The sequence below is a fragment of the Eleutherodactylus coqui genome, chromosome 1 (genome assembly GCF_035609145.1).
Source record: "Eleutherodactylus coqui strain aEleCoq1 chromosome 1, aEleCoq1.hap1, whole genome shotgun sequence".
Lineage (NCBI taxonomy): Eukaryota > Metazoa > Chordata > Amphibia > Anura > Eleutherodactylidae > Eleutherodactylus > Eleutherodactylus coqui.
Window position 1 is genome coordinate 161348489 of NC_089837.1, and position 22527 is coordinate 161371015.

General features: G+C 43.8%; 1 protein-coding gene across 3 annotated transcripts in view; it reads right to left on the reverse strand.

Annotated features, from left to right (window-relative positions):
- Nucleotides 1–8146: 8146 nt before the first annotated feature.
- The window catches only part of DIS3L2 (DIS3 like 3'-5' exoribonuclease 2), a 285607-nt gene continuing 271226 nt past the window's right edge, over nt 8147–22527 (reverse strand). For all 3 annotated transcript variants that reach the window (XM_066602644.1, XM_066602662.1, XM_066602653.1), the window contains 6 exons: nt 19993–20079; nt 18805–18952; nt 16559–16689; nt 16250–16354; nt 16034–16135; nt 8147–13765 (listed from right to left, as the gene is read on the reverse strand). In XM_066602644.1, the coding sequence (XP_066458741.1) occupies nt 13667–13765; nt 16034–16135; nt 16250–16354; nt 16559–16689; nt 18805–18952; nt 19993–20079 (672 nt within the window). In that variant the 3' untranslated portion in view covers nt 8147–13666. The remainder of the gene's footprint in view (nt 13766–16033; nt 16136–16249; nt 16355–16558; nt 16690–18804; nt 18953–19992; nt 20080–22527) is intronic.

Consider the following 22527-nt stretch of genomic DNA (forward strand, 5'->3'; position numbering starts at 1 on the left):
CGCCGTCCAGTTGTCCGCCTGGGGTTAGCCAGGGCCGGGGCAAGTAGGCAGGGACAGTGGGGTGCGGGAAGTTCAGTGCACCCCACCTGGCGCTCGGGGGGTCAGAGTGCCGTAACAGTAAAGACAAGGTTTGAAACAGTCAAGATAAATGCACTAAATTATTACCATTATGTCACACACAGTAACTTTTTGTGGCCATTTTTAGCATACAAAGTTGTCCCATTTTGTAAATTATCCACCTTCTCATGATTTCTAAACTAATTATACATCCATGCAAAACTTACACTTATTTGATTATTTGACCTCCGCGGGTGCATAGGACCTTCACAGGCATTGATATTTTCCCATCTAGAAGGTCTGGGAACAAAATGAAAAACATCGAATCTTGTAGAGCAAAAAATTCTCTTCCAAATAGAACAAAAATGAAAAAAAAAATGGAGTACATTCCGATTTTCGCCTTTGAAAAAGGGAAAAATTAGCAAAAAAGTGTTTTTTGCCATTTTTGACTCATTGTATCTTAAGACCTATGCATCCTTTTGGGTCCATAATATGAATAATGAGAAACATTTCTATGGAGTACACATTGATAAATTCATAGCTGAGTTGGATCGCATTGATTATGAGTTATTACTGCTTAAAATATGAGTTTTATTTTGCGCGATAGAATTTCTCAGCTACTTTGACATGCAATGGTGGCAGAATGATGATAAATGTGGCAATCTGAGTAGCTTAGCTGGATTCAGCGCCAAAAGTTCTCCTAGTGTGTGAAGTTTCATTGCTCTAGAGTCATTAGAACTGGCTTAGCAATGGATTGAAATCGCCACTTTTTTCAGGTTGCGCGCTGTAATCACATGACAACCCCCTAGATTAAGACCTGTAGCTCGTGAACCAAAGCACTTTGAAGCCTAATATTCCAGCTTAGTTTAGGGTCAGGGTCTATCTTTGTGCAAAGTTTCATTGAAATCTGAGATGGTCGACCGGGAGCGTTGGTTGAACTGACACGGAATGACCCATGTCAGAGGGGAATCTACAGTATATGAGTAGCCAGAAAACAACAATGTGATGCCATCTTGGTCTACTGGTAGAAACCTCTACTTCCAAGTGCCTTCTAGGCATTTCTCTTGTGAAGGTCACAGCTATGAACTAAAGTCTGCCAGGTGAAGTATGTTTGCAATGGGAATCTCATTATATACCTTCGCAGTATTTTAATCTTAATTGCTGATTGTATGGTCAATGGCATCGATATGCCTCTATGGACACAGCCAGTTGCCCACTGAATAGATAACACAATAAGAAAGCCATGGCAAAAACAACGATAACATTGTGCTATCTTTTTTTGTGTTTGCAAAACAAATTAGATTGAAAACAAAATTCCTTTAACACAATGATAGTGATCTGCCAGATATTCCAATATTCTGGATAATTATTCAGGCATAGTAACACTATATAACACTTTTTTTAATCTGAGAAATTGTCTAATTGATTACCTCAGTTCGTGTGTCCGCTTTATGCCACAAACACTCATGACTAGCTGAACGTAGTAATGGTGCAAATAAGGTTTGGCTAAAAATTGTGAATGAAATATCTCCGACGGTTTACATCCTTGTGTTTTAGAGAACTTTGCTTGATACTTGCAAAACCATTATTTTTCATAGTCAATGATTCCGAACATTGAACATTGAAGTAAAGCACCAATGGACAGCGACAGAGCCAATAATATTGCTATATTCAAAAGAAAGAAAAAGGTTCAAGTAAAACACCTGCCAATCATATGCTGCTAGTAAGTTTAACATCCATAGTTAGAAAATAGAGCAGTATGTTTTGCATACAGTAGATGTAATACTGTAGCTCACATGTAGTTATTGAACCAAGTTAGGATCGGCCTGTATTGGAGAGCAAAACGGGAATTTTTGGTAAAATCTCTTTCTCGTCACGTTCATTGGGGACACAGCCAGACCTTGGTATATAGCTCCTGCCACTAGGAGGCGACACTAAGCAGAAAGTGTTAGCTCCTCCCACGAGGCTATATTTCCCCTGCAGGCACCACGCTAATCAGTTTTCTATGCAAGCAGTAGGAACAGCTAGTGGGAACAAAATACAACAACATTTAATCATAAGGCTTCGCATAAATGCTCTGGTACAATTATAAACGCCATCTGCGACCACAGAACAGAAAGGTTTCAGCACAAAGTTACATCAAAAAAGGGTGGGTGCTGTGTCCCCCAATGAACGTGACGAGAAAGAGATTTTATGGTAAGTTATACCAAAAATTCCCATTTCTCGTCCGTATCATTGGGGGACGCAGCCAGACCTTGGGACGTCCCAGAGCAGTCCTGGAAATAAAAAGGGGTGGGTTACTTACAACCAGTCCCGAGCAGTCAGGGAACGTCCACTGATGCGAAGGTATGAACCCTATAAAACTTAGAAAAAGTATGTAATGAGGCCCAGGTTACCGCCTTGCATACTTGAAGGGCTGAAGCCCCATGGTGTACCGCCCATGAGGCCCCCACCGCCCGTGCTGAGTGAGCTGTCACGTGGAACGGAGGCGACCGTCCCTTGGCACAGTAGGACTCTGCTACCAGCATCCGGATCCACCTGGCGATGGTCACTTTAGAAGCCACAGAACCCTTCCGTGGACCTTCCGGAATTACAAATAGGGACTCTGTCCACCGGAAGTCCTTGGTCCTGGCGACATGGATCTGCAACGCCTGTACAAGATACAGCCAATGCAGTGTCCATTCCCTCGAGTGTATCGGGGCCGGACAAAATGACGGTAGGACAATATCTTCATTAAGGTGGAAAGGTGACACCACCTTTGGTAGGAACTGCGGAACCGGCCGCAGTACCACCTTATCCTGGTGAAAAACCAGAAAGGGGGGCTCGACTGACAAGGCAGCCAACTCAGACACCCTGCGAATCGATGTGACAGCTACTAGGAAGACCACCTTCCAACACAAAAGACACAGCGGTACTTCCTTCAGCAGCTCGAAGGGATGAGACTGTAATGCGTCCAATACCAGATTGAGATCCCACGCGGGCGTGGGTGACCGGAACGGCGGAGCAATATAGGAAACCCCCTGAAAAATGTGCGGACTGCCAACCTGGCAGCTATTGGCCTCTGAAAGAGGAACGAGAGAGCCGAGACCTGACTTTTCAGGGAGCTCAGTTTCAAGCCCATGTTCAACCCTGCTTGTAAGAAAGACAGGATATTAGCCAGTGAGAACCGCATTGGACGAAAGCGATGCTCTTCGCACCAACCAAAAAACCATCTCCAGACACGATGATAAATTTTTGATGAGGACGGCTTTCTTGCTCGCATCATCGTCTGAATGACCTCCTCCGTAAAACTTTATTTCCTTAGTATCGCGGTTTCAACATCCAAACCGTTAAAGGAAGAGACCGTAAACTCAGGTGAAAGAGGAGACCTTGTAGAAGCCGATCCTCTTGTTCTGGTAGATACCACGGTACGCCGGCTAGAGTGTCTACGAGGCTCGCATACTATGCTCAGCCTGGCTCGTCTGGTGCTACTAGTATCACTGGGCGCCCTTCCTTCCCAATCTTCCTGACCACCCTCGGCATGAGAGGGAAGGCTGGAAAAGTGAACAGAAGGTGTCCCTGGGTGGACAGGCTCTCCAGGGTCCCTCCCCCACCGAGGAGGCTGGCCTCAGTCGTCAGAACTGTCTACTGACTTGGGAGCAGTGGGCACCACCCCCTGAATCCTTCCGGGGGCCAACCACCCCTGCAGTGAGAATCTGGTCCTGAACGACACCAAGAGGCGCTGATCCAGCAAGTACGCAGACCTGTGCCAGCGAGACAGGATGAATTGTTGGAGTATCCTGGAGTGGAATTGGGTGAAAGGGATTGCTTCGAATGATGCCACCCCCAGACCTCACCACCTCTTCCGCTGCCGGACGGATACCGGCCTCTGAAGTAGTAAGGACCGAATGCTCCTGTCCAGCTACTCCCCCCCTTGGGCTGGGGCATAAACAGCAGGTGACTTCCTGCGACCATCTTCCTGGTGCGAAGCAACGCCAACACCACCGCGAGCACCCTTGTGACCATGCGCAACTGCGCCACCTTCTCTGGAGCCTCTGGTAATCTTGACCGGCAAAAACGAACCTGTGGGAAAAAACGCGAACTGTATGGCAGAGCCAAAAGAAACAACCTCCCGCACCCAGGAATCAGATACGTGTGCCAGCCATGTGTCCCTGAAAAGTGCGAGCCTGCCCCCCCCTGTCGAGAACGGGTGGGGGCTGGCCTTCATGCCAAAATCTTTTCCCCTGTGGCCTTTGGCGCATGGGAGCGAGGCCGCCACGTAGACTTATTCTTGAGGGATGGACTCCTCCTCTGCTCCTGCGGATTCTTCCTGGCCTGAGGCCATTGCCCTGCTGCATCCTGTGGACCGAAACAGCGAAAGGACTGGAAATAGGGCTCCGCAGAGGTAGAGATCCTTTCTCCTCTACCTTGAGGAAGGGACATGCTCTTCCTGCCCGTCGCGTCCCTGATCAGCTCATCCAGCCTGGCTCCAAAAAGCCTGTTGCCCTCGAATGGTAGCTTGGTAAGCGCACTTTTAGACGATGCATCAGCCGTCCAGTTTTTCAGCCACAGTGTCCGGCGCGATGCCACAGAGGCCACCGAGTCCCTGGCAAGACATTTCGCCGAGTCTAAGTTTGCTGCACAGACGAACTTCCCGGCCTGAATATTATTATTTGTGGTGTCCAGTAGTTCATTCGCTGGGGCTCCTGCAAGAATGTCCTTGTACAACTGCTTTGCCCACGTGACGGAAGCCTTGCTGACCCATGCTGATGCGAAGGTGGGACATAATGCGGTGCCTACTGCCTGAAAAGACTTTGCCAGCGAGTCCAGCTTCCTATCCTGAGGATCCGAAAGTGACGCGATGTCGGCCGTAGGGAGAGCGGTGTGTTTTGCCAACCGTGACACAGGGGTGTCCACCACAGGGGGTACAGACCACCTCCTAACAAGATCACCCAGGAAGGGATAAGTAATGTCCCAAGTCTTACTCGGTACCTTAAAGTGCCAATCTGGAGTTTCCCATTCTCTCTCCAGAACTTCCTCGAAGTCCTGATGAGGAGGGCGTGAACGTTTATGCCTTTTAAATGATACAGCTGCCGGCGAAACCGCCACCGGTTCCTCCGTCACACGAAGCGTATCCTTCACCGCCACAACCAGGCTGTCCATTAAAAATCGGTCAGCTTTGATGCCTGCTCTTTGTCCAAATCCGAAGGGGACGATGAAAGGGAATGCTCCCCTTCCGAAACGCTGCTATCCTTCGCCGTGAAAGATGGTCGCAGCATCTGAGACGTGTATTGGGATGCCGACGAACCATAGGAACGCGAAGGAGCAGCCTGCTACCGGGAGGACCATCTGGAGCGACAGGACCTATGGGAGGACTCCCTGGAATGGTGAGATCTATGGGTGGACTCCCAGGAACTGTGGGACCTATGAAAGGATCCCCTGGAGTGATGAGACCTACGCGACGCTTCCTCGTGGCTGCGGGATCTGCGTCTCTTACATGACCTACCCCGTGACCGCTCTGGAAAAGAAATCTCCGCGTCTGAATTTAGCCTGCGTAATATCGCCGCAGACGTGCTAGCTAGCCCCGAGACTGCTGCGGCGAGGGACCATACCCATTCGGGTTCGGCTGCCTGCTCCACAGGGGCTGCGGGGGGGGGGGGGGGGGCGCGCACAGGCGACAGCGGGGCCTGCCGAGTTGGGACACAGTTCGCACAGCGGGATTCTACCTGACCGCACGGGAACTTTGCATTAAATAGAGAGCAAGCATAAAACTTAGCTCATCCCGTAGCCTGCCCGGAGCCCTCTGGCCTGGGGTCGGACATAGCGTTAACAGACAAAAGCGCCCACTGCACTGCTGCAAGTGATGGCTGCAAGAGGGGATATAGTGTAGGGAAAAGCTGCCTCAGGCAGAGCGTAGCCTGTCCCAAGGCTGCCGTGTCCCCGCTGGAGCTCCTGGGTCGCCAGGGGGGACTTCCACTTCCAGGCACAGCAGTCTTCCACGCTGGTATGAATAAGCGTTCCACCGGAGGCACTGAGGAGAACGTGGAGGGAAGAATAGTCACCCCTCCTTCAAATAGCCGCCTTCCTGCGCAGGTTCAGGTGGGCATGGCCTACCTCTGCTTCGACCGTCCCCCTCCTGACTCCCGGCCAGGGAACCTCCGACCAGCATGCCGAGAGACGCCGCAGTCCAGGCACCGCCCCCTCGTGCTGCGGGATGCCGCGGCTGCTGCCACCACCTCCTGCTCGGCTCCTCCCTCCGAAGCCCTGACGGGGATGCCGGACTTCGGGGTGTCATGACGGCGTCCAGCAATGGTCCTCGCATTCTCTGCGTTCGCGGAGCTCCTGCCTCCAGACGCCGCTGCCAGTCCTGACGCCGTGGGATAGCCCTCCGCCATCCCTCCTGATCCCGGAGGCTGCCTGCCTGCTCGAGCGACGAGACCCCCGGTAAACCGCCTTGCCGCCACTTAAGAGGGGGGGAGCGGGAGGGGGGGAAGCGCAGCAGTACCTCTCTCTCTGGTACCGCCGGTCCTCACACAGACTTGGGGGAGGAATGATCCCTGCTTCTCCCCCTGTAACCTGGACTCCAGCAGTGTTCCCCACCATGCTCACCGCTATCATGAGGGGAGCTGCTCCAGGGTGGGGAACCCTATGGCTGGCGGGCAACGATACCGTGCACAGGGGCAGGATCATGCCAACTTTTCTTCTGTGGGTCGGGCGACAGTCGAATGGCAGAGACACCGTGCCCTGAGCTCTTCCCCGGGAGGACAGGGAGGTCAGGGAAAAGCCCCGGTCTCCCCGTACGACACTTCCAGACCCAGCTAACACAGGTCTGTCTCCTGCAGACACTAAGCTAAAAACTGATTAGCGTTGTGCCTGCAGGGGGTATTTATAGCCTGGTGGGAGGAGCTAACACTTTCTGCTTGGTGTCGCCTCCTAGTGGCAGAAGCTATATCCCAAGGTGTGGCTGTGTCCCCAAATGATACGGACGAGAAATCTGTGATTGAATATGGATACAAAAAATTGGCCAAAAAACTGTGTAGTCAAAAATGGGTCATAGGTTATGCTAATGATATAAGAAAAATAAGAAATCTTTACAGGAACCATTACTGCTGAGGTTAAAATCAGGCAGACACTTTTTGGGCCTAACACAGAAAGACATGCAAAAAGTATGATACTTCTCTTTTGTATCTGCGCATGTGTTCAGCTCCAAAAGCGGCTTCCAGACTCTGGACTTTGTAACACTTTCTATGCAGTGTTTGTAGAGATAAGACCTCTCGTACAGTATCTATGAGTGACCCAGGGAAATGTGGGAAAAGGGCAGATGAGGTTCAGTATTGGCAAGTGTAGATTATACATTTTGAGGTGAAAAATACAGGCTACATGTCTTCTGAATGGCTCTCACTAGTGGGTCCACAGTAGAGAAAGATTTTGCTGTAATTCGCAATAAATAAATTATATCTGAGAATGGTCAAAATTCTGGGTAGATTTAGGAATTAAACATCTGCCTTGATAAACACAATATCTAGGGTGAGCGGACTTCATGTAGAATTTTGATCCATGCATGTGTCCAATTACCTGCAGGACTCCAGAGCAATTTTTTCCACTTTATGGCTAATTGGTTGATGCTACTCAAAGGTTGGTTCTTGCCATCCTCTGTAGAAACTTGATAGATTGACCTATGCAATTGTACAAATTCTACTCTGGGAAAAAAGGGCAAGATAATCAGATTTTCTGGATGTTTTTCCACATAGTACTACTTCTTAATAATGAGAGTCTGGCTTGCAATTCACTTGCTATTAGAAAACATTTGATGTACTAGAGCTTTACTTATAGCAAGTGAAAGTAATTGACAAATTGATTTTGTCATTCCATCCTATGGATAGGTCATTGAAGTAAATCAGGGCTTCTTCAGTGAATCAAATGGTTTGTTGTCTATAGCGGATATTTCTAATAACTACTGTTATGTAAGTAGAATGTGAAAAGGTTAGCATGAACCTAATATCATTGCCGAGGTGGCGTTTTATAGTAAGTCTCTCCGTTACATATTCATAGGTAGTCTTTCATAAAGAGATGATGCGGAGACATGAGAAGACAATCATCAGTATACAGATCATTTTAATCAGTTGTGGATAACAGATATCAAGAGAATACATGTCTAAAACATACATTTCACTGTATGACTATAAAGCTGATTGTAGACAAGTGTATTAAGGCCAAATTTTTGTGACCATAATACAGACTTGTCTCTGCCCAATCACAGGGTTTAATGACTTGAACTCAGAGTAGCACAGGCAATGGCGGATTATAATAGGGGCGACCGCCATGGCAGCCCCAACCAGCCACCATCTTAATACACCACATATTTACCTGCTCTGCTGTTACAGGACCGAACCCTCAGCAGTACCACAGATGTCCATGGATATGAGGTTGAGGGAGTCTTCTGCAGAGTTCTTGATCGGAACGTTGACCTGGCCTGACAGTTACTCAATGTGTCAAACTCAAATTTTATGATTTTACGACGGTGGTGAGGATGTCACAAATCTAACGACACTAAAGTCATCCACCAAAGGTCACACAAAGGGGTCAAAGTGTGGTGCAAGAAAAACTCTTTGGGCTTTTATATATTAGATACGGCATTTGTATTTACTGCATGTACTATATTTACATGGGAGTATATCTGATCTGTCTGAAGGGTCTTCCCAGTTTTTCACTATACTGTGGGATTGTATCTGGGGGTCACATCATAGGTGCTGAAAACAGCTTTGTGATGGAACCCCTGAACATAAATGAAGAGAACTAGTCACTGTCATTAGTGAAATAGACACCACTGTTATATTAGGAGTATACAATGATGTACTCAAAAGATGCTATTGTATACGCCAAGTATAACAGAAATGAATGGAAGCTCTGACATGTGGACACCAAAGTGGTGTCCATTTCAGTAGTGATCGTGAATGGTTCCATTCATTCCCATTCGGGGATTCCATCATTATATCGTTTTCAACACCCGCAATGTAAACCCTAGATGGAATCACATAGCACCCTGGATGTACGCTTGTATACATTATGCTCACCCTTTACATTGTATAACAGTATGTATATTCCTGTCTATGTGTTTGTACGCCTGTTAAAATGAGTTAGCCACACTTTTACATATAGATACATACTGTGTGTGTGTGTGTGTGTGTAAAAGGTGTTGCTGTATGTGCCAATGCATGTGTATATCAACTACTCAGTGACCGCCCATACACCTGTACAAGGTGGTCACTAATTGGCCTTATTCTGATGCAAATGCATTTTTACAGCAAGGTATTAGAATACCATGCTGGTAGGAATGGAGGCTCAGCTGTTATCAGAAAGCTTGGCTGGGAGCAGAAAAACCTCCCATTCCAGCCTTTTAACCCTTTACATGCTGCGACCTATATAAAAGGCTGACATAGGAAAGTGGCTCCCTATGTTAACCATTGGACCCCCATGATATGATCATGAGGTGCCGATGGGTTGCTAGGTCATACTTAGACTTGAAGATGGCCTCTAGGTATGCCAAAAATGTTAAATATATAAATCTATTATAAATAAAAGATAAAAATCAAAAAACCACCTTTCCTCCTAGTGTAAAAAACACAAAGAGAAATAAACACATATAATGATATTGCCATGTTCATAATGACCCACATAAAAAAATTTGTAAATCATTTTAGGCGGATCCTGTTTAAAAAAAAAAACCAAAAAACTGAACTGTACAAAAATGGAGGTGAAATGGATGAAAACGGATTGCTTCCTCTTTTTCAGTCTCCCAGTGACTAAAATATAAAAAGCAGATTCGGTTTTGTTCCATTTTTGAACTGCAGCAGCCTCCGCTTTTGTTCGAGTATAGAACACAGAATGGAAATGAAAAAATTGAAAAACTGAAGGTCTTCAGTTTCAATGCATTTCTATGGGCAGGAACCCTGAAACATTTTCTTTCCGTTTTGCTGCCCTCGTGACAAAACAGAGAGGCGAAAAGCAAAAGCGCTAGTGTGAAAATGCCATTATGCTGTTTTTGACGGATTTTAGCTTTTTTTTTTCCTTCTCCTTTTAGTTTAAGCCAATATAAATGAATATATAAGTAGACTGAGGATATACAGCAAGTTTAGTTCTGTTATAGTTCCAGAACCCAAGATATAGCATCTATGTAATAAGCCAAGTTCATTTGCCATACCTATGCAATAAGCTTGGTTCTGGCACCATATTGAAGCTTGGTTCTAATACCATATCTATGTAGTAGGTTTGGTTCTAGTACCATATTGATGTAGTAAGTGTCAGATTATGTTAACACTATAGACTGTTGTGTGACCCACAATCTTTATACAGCCCAGGACCCATGGCAGATTTATAATCTGCCTCTGAATGCATCCTAAGAGGATTTGGTGTACAGCAGATTTCACACCTTCAATTAAAGGGCTTGTAGTCTGTTGCGGATCCACACCTAAAGCACGCAAAAACACCTACTGACAATGGATAGATGTAGAAGACACAAATCCCATTGGTTTTGTGCTCCAGAAGTAGTCAGAGGAAGGAGATAATCTGTCCAGTTGTGAGACTGCTACCAAAAATTTTATTCAGTCATTCCTAAATCTGCCACCCTCTGGCAAGTGATTGGTGTATTCACAATCATTACATACTGGTAAAGCAAGCACAATAAAATTATAGTGCAAAATAAAATAAATCAAAAGAAAAACATTTTGTTAAAATTTTTTTATAGATAATCCAAAAACAAATATTTTTAAAAAGCCTAAAAATATGGATTCCTTTTTCCTCTTATAGGTATACCATGAATATGCCACGAGAAAAGCATTACCATTTTCCCACAAAAAGAACTGGGTGCATTCACACAAGCGTGTGCTGGTGCGTACATACATGCACACAAAACCGGTGCACCCACGTAAGTGCACAAACATGCGTGAATACAGGTCTGTGCAGCATTGCTTTCAATGGGGCTGGGGCTGCGGCTGCTGCCAGCGGCCCCGTTGAAAGCAATGGTCTGCCAGCAACCCCTGCAGTGATTTTTCAGGGAAGGGCTTTAAATATAAGTCCTTCCCTGAAAATCCTTCCTCACCTCCCCGCCGCTGCCGAGGCTCAGGCGTGTCTAGCTGCTTCATTCCCGTCACTGTAATGAAGTTCTTTCAGCAGGCAGGAATTCAATGAATGGCCAAGTGCTGCCTGTGATTGGCTGAGCGCTGTGACCAATAACAGGCAGCACTTGGCTGCATTCAATGAATGGTTGAGCTCTGCCTGTGATTGGCTGACTACTCAGCCAATCAGACTCAACCTTTTCAGCAGGCAGGGATTTAAAATCCCCGCCTGCTGAAAGAACTTCATTACAGTGACAGGACCCAAGCGGCTAGACACGCCTGAGCTCTGCCAGCGGCGTAGAAGTGAGTATATATCTTTTTTTACACCAGATAGGATTGATTTTCAGGGAAGGGCTTATATTTAAAGCCCTTCTGAAAATCACTGCGGGAGTCCGGCATCTTATTGCTTTCAATCAGGGCCCCACTGAAATCAATTGGAGAGCTTCACGATCCTCTGCCACAGCTGTGACAGCGGATTCTTTACTCCCAGCGGGGAGTTCCCTTGTCACTGAACACAGTGACAGTGACGTAACCAGTGTTCAGTGACATGGAGACTGCCCACGGGGAATATTGACACACACCACGGACCTATGGTGCACGCATGTCCCATCTTTTACACGTGCGTGCGTTTGCACGCCTGTAAAACATGAACATGTGAACACACCATAGGGAACCAATGGTTCTAATAGATGGATGGTTATGTGCGCAAGTATGTACGCACATAAACACGCTCGTCTGAATGCACCCTTAAAGGGAAGTTCCACTTTCACAACCAGTTTTACAGTACTCTAATGCACAAATTATTTTAAAATCATCATTGTTTGTGCATACAGCTCCTATGCAGACCTCTGTGTCGCTATGGTAATAGACTATAAACAAAAGCTGTGTAGTCTGATCCTGCAAATAAACTTTCATCCAACTATCCCCTACTTCAATATATCATATTTAGTAGGTTAGTACGATGCAGTGTACATATGGATAGCAGTATGACTGCGGGGTCAGACTATACAGGGTTTGTTCATAGTTTAAAAAGGTCTCTAATGATGCCCAGGCTGCAGGCACCAAGCCCATAGAGTGACAGATACGCTAATTTCAATTCTCTGTTACTTATACCAATCACTTCAGGAGTTGTAGAAAACTTATATATCAAAGTTTGCAGCATGCTGCGGAGGTGGCTCTGGCTCATTAGTAGTCATATAGTCACTGCTCACCCCGCCTCTGCCAGGTCTTTCCCTATGCGCAGTAATATAGCCAGACCTGTCATTCAGATGCAGTAAAAGTGACAGACTGTTGAAATCAAGTGTCACTATGCTGTAGTGCCTACTGTCAAGATAGGCTCCCGTTAACATGGAAGCACACAGGTCTGCATAAGAGCTGTAGAAGGAGAAGAATATGAGATATTTAATGAAAAAGGTATTCCAGTAATAAGTTGTCCCCTATGCACTGGATAGGTGCTAACTGCTGAATCCAAGGGGGTCCAACTGTTGGGACCCCACACTTATCGACAAAACAGGGGTCCTGTACGCCCTGTGTGAATGGACAGATTGCCCAGCATGCACACTGCCAATGTATTCAAAGTCTATGGGATTCCCAAAAAGCGCAGAATGCTGTACTCTCTGTCAGTCCCATAGAATTTGCACGAAGTGGCAGCATGCATGCTCGACAGCCACTCCATTTAAATCGGGAATACTGGATCCCTATTCTGGCAAATGGAGATTCAAGCCTGTCAAACCCCCACCGACCTAGCAGTTATTACCTATATAGTGGATAGGTGATAAGAGGGTACCGCAGTAACAAGTCTATTTGCAAAGTTGCTTCATTTCACATTTAGATGCAGTGAAACCGTAAAGAAAAATTGTGAAGGTACAACTTATGCTCTTAAAGGGGTATTCCAGCCTATTTTAACTGATGATCTATCCCTTAGTAGGTCATCAGAATTTGAAGAATCGGGTCCACTGCTCGGGATCCAAATCCATCAGCTGAAAGTCCGGCCAGCTGAACTCTGTAGCGGGCTGGTCATTGTTATCAATTGTCAGAGGAAGTGTGGGGAGCACAGGTTTCACTCCCATTGAAATCAATGTGTGCACTGCACTGCCCCTTTACTTCCTGCTTATGACGGGACATGACGTCCTCACAATGAGAGGTGCAGGACACAGCGCGGCGCTCACATTAACTGACCATTTATAAGCTGATGGACGGGGTCCAAAGCAGCCAGTTTAAATAGACTGGAGTATCCCTTGAAATGATGCCAAAAAGACTTTCTCGTGTTCATTCCCTAATCCCTAAAGAGATGTAAAATAAAAGCTAACTGGGCAATCAGAATGTAAAAATCATTTAAAAAAAGGAAATGCATAAAAACACCCCAATGTACACTTTACGCCCAGTATATAGCACATCACTGCAAATTCAGCCAATTCCTTGCTTTGGGTATTTCATTTCTGATAAAACAAGCATTGGTTTAGGAGAGGTGGTCAAGTACTCCTGGTCACACAATGCCTTAACGGGTCGTTTTCAGCTCAATTTTCAGCCCCGGGTCTCTTTAATACCGCTGTATACTTCAAAGGCACATTATCCGACTTCAGAACCACCTCTACTAGAGTGAAGATGCTAATTACCTATGGGAAGGAAGAAACAAGGTTCTGAAATTAGTCTTATGTCATAAAGTAATATTTATTTATATAACATTCTGCAGGCCTTTAACCCCTTAAAGCTACAGGATGTAAATGTACGTCCTGGCAGAGGTGTACTTAACGCAACTCAGGAGACATCCCGTGCTAACCGGCAGCGGGAGTCGGCTGCCACCGATGGACGGCCTTCCCCTACAATAGTGTCGGTGCATCGGGACAGCGCCCCCACTGTTAACCCCTTCCTTGCTGCGATCTATGTAGACTGCGGCATGTAAAGGGTTTACAGAGCACGCTCTGTAACGTCATTGGACACTTGCAATGTAATCATGGAGACAGAAAGCCAGCTACAGGCATCCTGCATTGCCAGTGCTTATGGCTGCTAATATAAGCGATAAGGCATTGCAGTACAAAAGTCCTGCAATGCTTTATCATAGCCATCATAGGTGTGATCGTACAAGATTTTGGTATCATTGTAATCGTACCGACCCGCAGAAAAAAAATGGATTGTGTCATTTATGCTGCATGATTAATGCTGTAAAAAAAAACAAAAAACCAAAAATCTATGGCAGAATTGATGCGTTTTCTCTCCCTGCTATCATAAAAGAATTAATACAAATTTTACAATATAGTGTATGTACCCTAAAATAAATAACAACTGCAGTTTGCCACGCAAAAAACAAGCCCTTATACGGCCATGTCGACGGAAAAATAAAAAAAAGTTATAGTTTTTGAAAAATGGAGATGGAAATCCGCCAAAAATCGTTGCACCCTTATGCCCAAAATAGGCCATGCCCTTAATGGGTTAAATGTATTTCTCATAAAAGAAAAATTATGAGGAGTCTTCTACTCAACTTCTAACTATAAATGTATACGAAAAGATTTTCACAAGAGATATCAGAACAAAACAGGATAGAGGGGATGGACACACGGAAGAAAAAAAAAGTGTGACAATTGGAAGCTCTCTAGGAGCTAGTATTGTATGTGATGAAGACTAGTCTTTACTTATCCAACTTTTGGGAACATATAACATTTTGATTGCTTTTTATTTTAATTTTTTTCTAGAGGCAAGATTAACAAAATCTACAAATATTAGCATATTTTTTAAATGACGTTCACCGTAAGGTATAAATGATATGTTAAATTAATTCTGCAGGCCAATACAAATACATGAACACCAAATTCATATAGGTTTTGGGGGTTTTTTTGTAACCTTGTCACATTTTAAAAAAAAGTTTATTGCTGCATTCAACGACCTCTAACATCATTGTCAACATTGCTGCTCAAGGTGGGCTGAGGAATACGTTGTACTTTTAATCGTACTACTAAAGGTAAGGTAGACAAAATTGTCTAAATAGTTAATGTTTTTTGTATCCCCTCCCCCCAAACGTGCACTGTGCCGGTTAAAAAATACACTAACTTTTTCTCTGGGTCATTATGAACACAGGAATAAGATGTGAATAATTTATTTTGACATGGTAAAGAGGGAAAGGTGGGGTTTTTGTGTTTATTTTCTATTTACTTTTTATCACCAGATTTTAGCATTCTTCTAATGCACTACTATACTTCCGTATAGTAGTGTTTTTGAAAGCCTATACAGCTCGGCCAGAGGCTGAGTCTCACAGACCATTGTTGCTGGCAGAACCGGAGGCCATATTCAAACCTCCAGGTGACATAGTAACCCTTTGGGACCCCGCAATCATATTGCGCGGGTCCAACAAGTAGGAGGGAGCCCCCTCCCCCTGAGCATTTTACATGCCGCGGCCACACTGACCATGGCATTTAAAAGGTTAAATTGCAAGGATCAGCGGTTTCTTCAATCTCAGCTGTTAGAGCCAGTACCAGACTGTCATCCAACTGTCGTGCACCCGCTCACCCAGGCAAGGGAGACCAGCGCCAGGCTTTCAATGCAGCGCCACAAAAGGCAGAGCTACAGAATAAAGCACCTTATAGTCCGCCGTCAAGAGACCGTTAAGGGGTTAATGGAAAAATTTAATATTGCTGTAATATAACTATTAAATTTTACTACCGCGTTTCCCCGAAAATAAGACAGTGTCTTATATTAATTTTTGTTCAAAAAGGTTAAACTTTTTTACATGTATAGCTGCCTGGACACTATTTTGCTTATATTTCAAGCATCCTCAAAAAGCCTGAAAAATCATTTTGCATCCTCAAAAATTCTAGAAAATCATGATATGTCTTATTTTCAGGAAATTTGTGAGATGTTTACAAAGTAATAGCAGCATTCTGCCCACTTACCTGTTGAACAGGTTCATCTCCATTAAGTTCTGGACTCCACACAAGAGTCAGCTCTGGCTTCTTCCCCACCTGTTGGAAGTGTGAGCTCTGGAGAGCTAGAGCCTAAATGAGACACACAAGACCAGCGTTATCCAGGTGTCCACTACTAGCAGCTTGAAGTAGTATTCATAGAAAGGTCTATGGCTTACAACTTATTTTCCATATTACTCCACTTACATTACAATAAATCCGCTTCTGAACACCATATCGGAGAACCAAGACATCAAATGCTTCATTTAAGACCCCCATAACCATAGCTTCAGACTCCAATGGACCGCACTCCTGCACAAAACGGCAAGAGCAGATGAATCACATGTAGTATGAAACGCAAAATATATTGTAAGGTTTTAGTTTTACTTTTAGACTAGTTATTTCTCAGCAGTTTCCGGTTATATTACTATTACATAACTTGCGCATGTATGTGTATTTTGCAGTAAGGTAAATGACAACCTGCTATTCTATAATGATATTCAGTTGCCTCCTCACCTTTACAAATACAGAAAAAAAGAGTTCTGCACTCAGTTCTTGCACCCTCTTGGATGCCGTTTTGCGGTCATTACAGTGGTCTGCTTGTTTCTGTATTGCTTCTTGTGGCAACTGCAGTGGTGGTCCGCATCCTAAGAGAAAAACAAAACTAGTATTAAATAGGAAAAAGGAGGAAGAAATTCTTTATATTGCTGGTTTCAACTACAACTGGCTGAGCTCCTATGATGTGCTACATACCATTCTAAGGATGTTCGCTTTCCCTACATTAAATTGTAGAGACTGTACAGCGCCTGTTGTAATTAGAACGCTTCCCAGAACTACCAGAACAAACTACATTCAGGCAGGGATACAGCAGAGAAGGCTGTGAGATTTCAGCTCTGAAGTCTGCTGTACTTTGAATGCAGCCCTAGACTATAATACAGGCTGTAAATCAGGATTATCACATAAAAAGTTTAATAAATTTACTCAACTCTTCGTGTACAATACATCTATGTAAATTGTGCTGAGAGGTGAACAGGAATACATGTTTATGTTCATCTCTACTGGAAAGCATCTAGCTGTGTATTTTGACAAGCAAGCTACTGCACAAACAAAGCAATCTTTAATTTAGAAAAACTGTACATCTAGAGCAAAAAGTACAATTTTTTGTTCCTTCGCTCCGGAGCCATTGTTAGTCTACATTCACACTTCCGCTAGGATTCTCAGTTATAATTTCGCCTCCATGTTTTGTTTTCAGAGCAGAGAAACGGAATAAAAACAGAAATAAATGCTTTTATTTTTCCTGTTGAGTTCAATGGGTCTAAAAATAAGGAAAAACAAAACCCAAAAAGCTTTTAGTTTGCTTCAGTTCTGTTATATTTGCATTTAATTGAATTGCGCAGTCTGCATCAATACTTGTTCAGTTAAGAAAAACAAAAACTTAATGGAACAGAAGCAAACTTAAAGATTTCTGTTTGCTTCCTGTTTTTGTGTAGGCGCACTGAGGAGCCGGCGTGCGCTTTTTCATATATTAACATACTGTGTGCCGGTGGAAATTATAATACGATGGGAGTTTGAAAGGCCGAGTATAAAACATGTTCCTTTGCCTGAATAAATCCATATCCATCACAAAGTACAATAGCTTCTTTTGCTCATTTCTGAAAAAAAAAAATGATGACTATGGTGGTGCATTGAAATAAATGAGCTGCAGTACTCTGCAGTACTTCTATACTTTTTACAGTAGCTTAAAGGGGTTGTCCCGCGAAACAAAGTGGGGTTATACACTTCTGTATGGCCATATTAATGCACTTTGTAATGTACATTGTGCATTAATTATGAGCCATACAGAAGTTATTCACTTACCTGCTCCGTTGCTAGCGTCCTCGTCTCCATGGTGCCGTCTAATATTCAGCGTCTAATCGCCCGATTAGACGCGCTTGCGCAGTCCGGTCTTCTTTCTTCTGAATGGGGCCGCTCGTGCCGGAGAGCGGCTCCTCGTAGCTCCGCCCCGTCACGTGTGCCGATTCCAGCCAATCAGGAGGCTGGAATCGGCAATGGACCGCACAGAAGACCTGCGGTCCACCGAGGGTGAAGAGCCCGGCGGCCAGCTTCGCAAGGTAAGTAAGAAGTCACCGGAGCGCGGGGATTCAGGTAAGCACTATCAGGGTTTTTTTTTAAACCCCTGCATCGGGTTTGTCTCGCGCCGAACGGGGGGGCTATTGAAAAAAAAACAAAAACGTTTCGGCGCGGGACAACCCCTTTAACAACACTTTCCAATCTAATTTTGGATTCAGAGGCTTTCCCTTTTTGCTGATATACAACGGCGTCATCCGCTGGCTAAAGCCAGTGTGTGTGCGCCAGAGAGGCTCCGATAGCGGAGGGGCTGGCAATAGACGGTAAGAATACCCTGTCTGACATTTAAGCTGTACAAGCTTCAATCAGAATGTAGGAAGACATCAGACAGTGGATTGGAAAGGGTTAAAGTTTACCACAGACTGGATAGAAACACGCACTATTGTCAATGGGAACAGTAATGTCCAATAGTCACGTTGCGGTTTTCATTTACCAAAAGGCATGTAAAATTAGAGAAGCCCAATTGGTTGCTCTGAACACTTGGGTTTATTTCCTTTCTGTTGCTCTTTTATTGAAAAACAGATCCATGACGACTCACATAACAGAAGTCATGATGCCAGCACGGACAAAGCTTTACACAGAACATATGTAACAATGACTAATGAAAACTGTCACGTTTTCTCATAACAACTCACCTATGGCAGCAGCAAGAAGTCTATGAACTATGATGTCAGCATAGCGCCTTATGGGAGAAGTGAAGTGAGTGTAGAGAGGAACATTCAATGCGTAATGGTGGAATAGGGTTTCATTTCTAAGCATCCCAGTGCAGAAATACACTGCCATCTACAAGGAGAAATAAAACCTTATTAATCTCATGTTGCAAGACCTGTTAAAGGGATGGACATAGACTTATAGGGAAGGCAGCTTCCAATAGATGGCGCTAAAGACAGTTTGCCTTCTTTATAGACAGAGAGCTAATCTGTATATATATTTTACCAAATAAGACAGTTGGCCTATAAGACCAAATCAACATTCAACACCATGGAAAAATTCTACAGTTTTGAGAGTACCTTCACTACAGTACATAACTGTTAAGTCCTTGCAGTGACAGAGCAAGGCTTGGTTTACACCATGTTTGTGGAGCACATTCTACATTTTAGTAAGCCTCCCAACTGTCCCATATTTGGCTGGATAGTTCCAGATTTTGGGGGCTAACCTATTGTCCTGGACAGCAAAGGCATGTTCTGCTCCACTCCTCTGCCCTCACCCCGATCTCACACTTCTAACACTTAGTGCAGATCCACATTGAGAATTCTACATATAAATACAGGGCTAAATCCACATATGGATCTGCAGCAATACATGACTTAGCTGCAGATTTCTACCGCAGTTTTAGAGGCAGAATCTGCAAGGAAAAATCTGCATTGGATGTTGCCATGTGCATATTCCTTTGAGGGTCACTATTACTCTATGACGCAGTATTACCTTCCTAAGAAGCACTACAGCTATGAGACGTATACTGTAAGGCGTAAGACACCAAACATCGTCCCGCCTTTAAGCGGTCAAATGTTCGAAGGTATGGTTTAGGCAGGAAAAAATTCTCAATGTCTAACTTTAATAAGTCCATTGACAAATCATATGTTAAAAAAACAAAGTAAATTGACTTCATTTTTTTCTTGCTTTTGACATTTTATAAAATCTCATCTGCTATCACTTCTACGGTGCAGGATCTGCAGCAAACGCTCAACCATTACAAAGTTTAGGAATGAACATAGGCAGTCAGAACAAAAAGTGATACAATGTTAACAAGTCCTCTTACCACTGAAAATGACTACATATATTTCTGTAAATGCTCCTGGCTACAGAATGAAGGCAGCTTTTACCTGCATAGGCCTGGAGCACATGTTGGTTAGAACTTCCTTGCGTGCTGCAGAATACTCGTCTGCACCAAACTGATCATTCAAACTTTTCTGTATTGAATAAAAAGATAGGAGAGTCAGTCTGCCATTCTTTAGAACACAGCTTTCATCTATTCTATCATGAGAATATCTATTATTTGCTGGTTAACGTGTGACTAACTTGCAATATAATTACCAGATCATGCCCAAACTTAAGATACATTGTAAAACAACAGAATTCAGCCTCTTAGGAATAACACTAAATTTAAGAATAAGGCTCACACACATTGCAAAAAACATTACAATTGATAGGGGTCAATCAATATTAATCAATAACCTAACATAAGAAAGATAAGGAAACAGTGTAATGAATGTGACATTAGTTATTTGGTTATATAATGTTATGTATTATATGTAAAACATTCCGGAAGTTGCTAGTAGAATTTGGATACAGAATCATATGTAAAAAGGTATATTCAAGCGTTTATTTGAATATTGATTTTAAAATACTAAATGTATGATTAATTAGATTTTATTCAGTTATCTTACTGAATACCAACTTTGTGCTGACTCCCGAGTAGGTGGCCGAACCAGTTTTGTCTATGTGAAAACTAGAAACAATGTCCCCTCTTTTGATGTGCAAATTGCTGATGAACTTTGAAGATTACACTTCTAGTCAAACGAGAAATGTAATTAACAAAAGTAGACAGCCAAGAGTCAGTCTATTATCACACTGTAACTGTTTCTATGTCTACTTCAAACAGTTTTGTTGATACCTTTTGTTTAGAAAAGCTTGTTGATTTACAGTTGCCAAAAGTACTTTGTAACCAGGCATCAGGTAACATTTGGAAACGCCTTCTTTACAACTTGCATATAAACTAGCAATGTACAACAATAAACAGAATTCATTCTGATCACTAGACGGTCTTATGTGTAGTGGTTATTATGGTTCTCTATGAGTACTCTATATAATATTTCCTCTTAATTTGGATACAGGCAACATTCGCATTTCGGTCTGCGTTCCAGACCCCCCACAGTTTATTTGGCGCCCGACAAGTGGGGCAGAAGCTAACTCCTTACCTGCAGCCGATACCTGACGACACTACCTGCCGACCAGCCGGACCAGAGGCCACGGGACCCCAGATCTACAAAACACCGGTGTACGGTAAGCCCTTGACTTGCCACTCAAGCTCTGGGCTCTCCTGACTTCATTCAGTCCTCGTGTCGACAGGGGGTGAGTTGCTGTATGTTATATAGGACGCTTCTGCCTGTTATTTACGGTGTTCTTAGTAACCGTGCTAGACGGAAGAACCCTTGTGTGTATATTGCCATGTTGCCTGTAGTAATTGTTGAAATCTGTACGTTGATAGTCTGTGTCATGTTAGCCATAATTTGCTTTTACTGAGTCTGTTATAATATCACCAGAAATCCCCTAAACCCCCCCTTAAGGAGTCCGTAAAACTATTCCAGGACCAGGGACCAGGGGTCCTTAGTTTACTAGGTGATATCAGGTCCTGTTTACTTAGTGATGAATAGTGGGAAATAAAATAAATAGTTATCCTGCCAGTTTCGGACTTGGCAGAAGGGACCGCCAGATTTATCTGAGGAAAGCCGTATGCATCCTCAATGCTGTGTAACAGTGGTAAATCAAGAGGTAAGTCCATAAGAGAAAGGGAAGGGGGAGACGTACGCAGACAAACGTATAAAATATAGAAAGATAGGACTTAGAAAAGCGGGAACCTTTTAACTATGAGTTCTGGCAATAGTACGGGAAAAAGCATATGAAAGATATCAGAGACGCCGGTTTAGATAAAGGAACAGACAATATGGGAAACGTACAGGGCAAGTAGTATGCCTATATGGAAATCAGCTAGAGAAATAGTAAAAGATTGCACAGAAAATAGTGAAACACAATTGTTTTATGTGTGTGAAAGAATACAAAACAATAAGCCTCTTGGTGTACATAAGCCGCCAGCCATTGTCCATACTGCTGGTAAAGAGGATAAGGTGTGAAAGATAGCTAAAGAAATTGGCAAATGAATATTGGTCCCCATCCCACTTATTAGGGTCCCAATCAACTACAGTATGAACCTTTTATAGTGTCTTACTCTCTATAAAGCGTAATTTGAACTAAGTCTTGCTCCTTGCAGCAATACATTAATAGCGCTGTGAACAGGATTACGCAGAGAGTAATACACTAGTTTGTTTTAAAGGAAAATTTTGATAAACTGATAGTTGAAGAATTTCTTGTGATAATCTTGCATAGTGTGAAAATGTCGCCTTTTAAGAAAATCCGCAATAGTACGAAAATGTCGGTAGCTAAGGACAAAGAAGTGTCCGATGAATTGTTAATTATGCCAGGGTGGAATAAAGCCCCCTATAATATATTGGCCGCTGAGTGGTCGCAGTGTGGTGAATATCAGTATGTGGGTAGAAATGGGCATAAGTTGTATTGTGTTTGTCATTGGGTAGCCTATTCTGAGCGAATCGTGTAAAAACCGCGGTACTAAGAGTTTTTCT